The 4,346-nt window shown below is 52.3% G+C and overlaps 1 protein-coding gene across 1 annotated transcript; it reads left to right on the plus strand.

The window, feature by feature from the left end:
• Positions 1 to 331: 331 nt before the first annotated feature.
• On the plus strand, positions 332 to 3,052 carry slitrk2 (SLIT and NTRK-like family, member 2; the record flags this gene model as incomplete). The annotated part of the gene is made up of 1 exon (XM_083652453.1): positions 332 to 3,052. Exon 1 carries the CDS (start codon positions 341 to 343, stop codon positions 3,050 to 3,052), a length of 2,712 nt encoding a protein of 903 aa, XP_083508579.1. The 5' UTR covers positions 332 to 340.
• Between the last annotated feature and the right edge of the window lie 1,294 nt (positions 3,053 to 4,346).

A 4,346-nucleotide genomic window follows, 5' to 3' on the forward strand; every position in this document is an offset into this window, starting at 1 on the left:
TTTTCCAGTGGATTTTGAACATTTTGGATTGCAAAGGGAAGGTCAGTGGAGATGTCTGCACATCTTCCGTGCGTCACAGTCTCATTTTAGCACCAAATTGGTGGTGCGCCTGTTTTTGTGCGGCTGTGTGTGTGTGTGTGTGTGTGTGTGTGTGTGTGTGTGTGTGCATGCGTGTGTGCGTGTGTGTCTGTGTGTGTGCATGTGAGCGTGTCTGCCTCCTTTCCCCTCTCCATACTCCGAGACCTCGCTCCCTGCTCTTTTTTTCCTTGTTATTTTTTCCTCCATCCTCGGCTCCTCGTACCACAGACTTAAATGCTGGATCTATTTCTCAGCTGTAAACATGCTGAGCGGCATCCTCTTGCTGAGCGTGCTCACGGTCACCAGCCTGTCGCCGTCGGAAGCGGAGAGCCGCAAAACTTCAGCCTCCAAAGACATCTGCAAGAGCCGCTGCGCCTGTGAGGAGCGTGAGCACCTCCTCCACATCAACTGTGAGAATAAAGGATTCACCACCGTCAGCCCGTTCCAAGCGCCCCCGAACAAGATTTCCCAGCTCTTCCTCAACGGCAACTTCCTCTCGCGCCTCAATGCCAACGAGTTCCTTAACTACGGCAATGTCACCTCTCTGCATCTGGGCAACAACGGCTTGCAGGAGATCCGGACCGGCGCCTTTAACGGGCTGCGGCTGCTGAAGCGGCTCCACCTGAACAACAACAACCTGGAGGTGATTAAAGAGGACACCTTCGCGGGGCTGGAGAGTTTGGAGTATCTCCAGGCGGACTACAATTACATCAGCGCCATCGAGCCGGGTGCTTTCAGCAAGCTGAATAAGCTCAAAGTGTTGATCCTCAACGACAACCTGCTGTTGTCTCTCCCCACCAACGTGTTCCGCTTTGTGCTCCTCACCCACTTGGATTTACGCGGCAACCGGCTCAAGATGCTGCCCTTCGCCGGGGTTCTGGAGCACATCGGCGGCATCATGGAGATCCAGCTGGAGGAGAACCCATGGAATTGCACCTGTGACCTGATCCCCCTCAAAGCCTGGCTGGACACCATCTCCGTGTTTGTGGGGGACATCGTGTGTGAGACGCCGTTCCGGCTGCACGGTAAGGATATCACCCAGCTCATCAAGCAGGATCTGTGCCCGCGTAGGAACGCCGGCGAGCGCGCCAACAACCACCCCCCCTCCGACTCCCACCACTTCCAAGGGGCCCTGCCTCCGACCTACCACCCCGGCATGATCACCCCCACCCGTGCCCCCAAGGCTTCCCGCCCCCCCAAAATGCGCCACAGGCCCACCCCGCGCCTCACCTCCAAGGACAAACACGTCTTTGGGCCCATCATGGTTTACCAGACGCGCTCCCCAGTGCCCATGCTGTGCCCCAGCGTGTGCGTGTGCACGTCACAGAACCCTGACAGCGGATTGAACATCAATTGCCAGGAGCGGAAGTTGCATAACATCAGTGAGCTGAACCCTAAGCCCTCCTACCCAAAGAAACTCCACCTGACCGGGAACTACTTACAAGTGATTTACCCAACTGATCTGACTGAGTATAGCTCGCTGGAGCTGCTCCACTTGGGAAATAATAGGATAGCAATCATCCAGGAAGGGGCTTTTGAGAATCTAACTAACCTCAGAAGGCTGTATCTGAACGGGAATTACATTGAGTCGCTTTCACAGTCGCTTTTCGTCGGCCTGCAGTCGCTCCAGTATCTGTATTTGGAATACAACATCATCAAGGACATTCTACCACAGACTTTTAACGCTTTGCACAACCTACAACTCCTTTTTCTGAACAACAACCTGTTACGATCCCTCCCTGACAATGTTTTCGGGGGAACCATGCTGACCAGACTCAACTTGCGGAATAATCACTTCTCCCACCTCCCGGTGCGAGGCGTCCTCGACCAGCTGTCGGCGTTCATCCAGATCGACCTGCAGGAGAACCCCTGGGACTGCACTTGCGACATTGTGGCGCTCAAGAACTGGATGGAGCTGTCCAGCACCAGCGTGGTTGTCAACGAGATCACCTGCGACTCTCCCTCCAAGCACGCCGGCCGCCTGCTGCGCTCACTCCGCAACGAGGCCATCTGCCCCGAGCCCGGCGAGAGGGCCCCCCCGCAGCACGGCCCCCCCACCAAGGCCCCCACCTCACTGACCCCGCCCACCGACCCCACCATCACCACCACCCCTTCATCCTCATCTTCGTCTACGTCGTCTTCGAGCCCGGCCAGCCCCACCACCGAATCCCGGATCCACCCCCCGGAGCTGCACCCCGAGGTGCCGCTTTCTGTCCTGATCCTCGGCCTCCTCGTCGTCTTCATCCTGTCGGTCTGCTTCGGTGCCGGCCTCTTCGTCTTTGTTCTGAAACGACGCAAAGGCGTGGAGCATGTCCCCACGGGAGCCAACAACCTGGATCTAAGCTCCTTCCAAGTGCAATATGGCTCGTACACCGCCGAACCCGCTCCGGACAAAACGTCCGAGAGCCACGTTTACAACTACATCCCCCCGCCCGTGGGCTCCATGTGCCAAAACCCCATCTACATGCAGAAAGACGGGGAGCAGGTGGCGTACTACCGGAACCTCAAGGAGCTCAGCTTCGGGCCCCTGGAGGCCAAGAAGGAGGAGGTCCTGGCCCGCAGCCCGGGGGCCTACACCATCAGCACGATGGATTTTATGGATAAGTCGCCCACACTGTGCGTCATGAACAGCCCGGAACCTCCCGAAATGCTCTATCAAAACTTAGGGGAGAGGGCCACCAAGGAGCTCCCCACAGCCGCGGGCCACGCCCCCTCCTTCAATTACAAGTTTTGCACTTTACCCAAGAGACCTTGCATTGTGCCCTCCTACGAGGCCGCGGCGTCCGTCCGGCGCTCGGTGCACCATGACAGGCTGAACAAGGCAGCGTTGTACGGGACCCCCCGCAAATACTACGGGCCCGAACAGCCATCCAAAAGCAGCAGCGAGCACCCCCTCCTGCTGCCCGGGAAGCTAAAAACAGAGCCTGACTATCTGGAGGTGCTGGAGAAACAGACTGCAATGAGCCAACTGTAAGATAGCCACAATACCCCTTCCTCCCAGTTTCTCTGCAGCATTCGTAATACCCACGCAGTTACTGTAATAATAGCCCTATCTATATATCTATCTTATCTATCTGTGTTCAATCCCTCACCATTGACTGGAAGCAAACTTAAGCATTTTGCTTTTCTTCTTTTTCCATGTCTTTCCAAGCTGTAGAAAAAGGATATAAAGAAGTATATTATTATGCAGTTCTATTTTTCCCTCCTTGAAGGCATAAATTATTTCTTCTTTTTTGACAATATGAGATTCCTAAAGACTGTGGCGGCAGGTATACAATGGGCAGGACTGTGTACAATACGGCTTTGTGCTTTTCATGAAACTGTATTTTATTTTTTTCCCTGTGACAAACAGACAAAGTATGAAATAATTACCGTTTCCGTTTGTAGAAGAGGAAACGCAACAAATTGACATTCCTGTACATACTTAGCCTATACAGATAAATGGTGAGTGTGAAACAATGAAGAAAAAAAATGTTTCAAAAACCCAACAAGCGGAAAAATCTTACTCTACTTCCTCCAGAAAGTGCCTTTGCACTCGACTATTTTATCAATGATCCTCTCTGCAAAATGGAAATGTTACTTTTTTGAAAGTGCTGTATTTTAAAGAAATCTTTATGTAAAATAGAAGAATTATTTGTCTGTTTCAAAAAACAACAACAACAACAACAACAACAAAAAAACTACAAAAACAACCACCACCTGAACTTGAGACTTGGGTGTGCAAATGATATATATTTATGAGTTCTTGAGAAGAAGAATCATCTTACTTTACTTTCAATATAAGTGTTTTTGGAGATGTACAACTGATAGAGACGTTGAATAACATGTATGCTATAGCGGAGCAATACAGCGCTGAGAAACGCTATTAAATTTTCACTGAAGCACTTTGTCAAGATCCTGAGCTTGAGCTAAATGTTATTTTCAGTCTGCACCATTATTTTTGGATTCTGCAGTGTGAACTGGTTATGAAGTGTGTGTGTGTGCGTGTGTGTGTGTGTGCGCGCACGCGTTTGTGTGTGTGTGTGTGTGTGTGCACGCATGCGTGTGTGTGTGTGTGTGTGCGTGCACGCATGCGTGTGTGTGTGTGTGTGCACGCGTGCGTGTGTGTGTGTGTGTGTGTGCACGCATGCGTGTGTGTGTGTGTGTGTGCACGCGTGCGTGCGTGTGTGTGTGTGTGTGTGCGTGCGCGGTGAGAGGCGAGAGGCAGAGAAATAGAAATAGAGCTTGCCTGCAGAGGCTTTCTCTCTCTCTCTCTCTCTCGCTCGCTC

The sequence above is a fragment of the Poromitra crassiceps genome (genome assembly GCF_964638095.1).
Source record: "Poromitra crassiceps genome assembly, chromosome: 15".
Taxonomy (NCBI): domain Eukaryota; kingdom Metazoa; phylum Chordata; class Actinopteri; order Beryciformes; family Melamphaidae; genus Poromitra; species Poromitra crassiceps.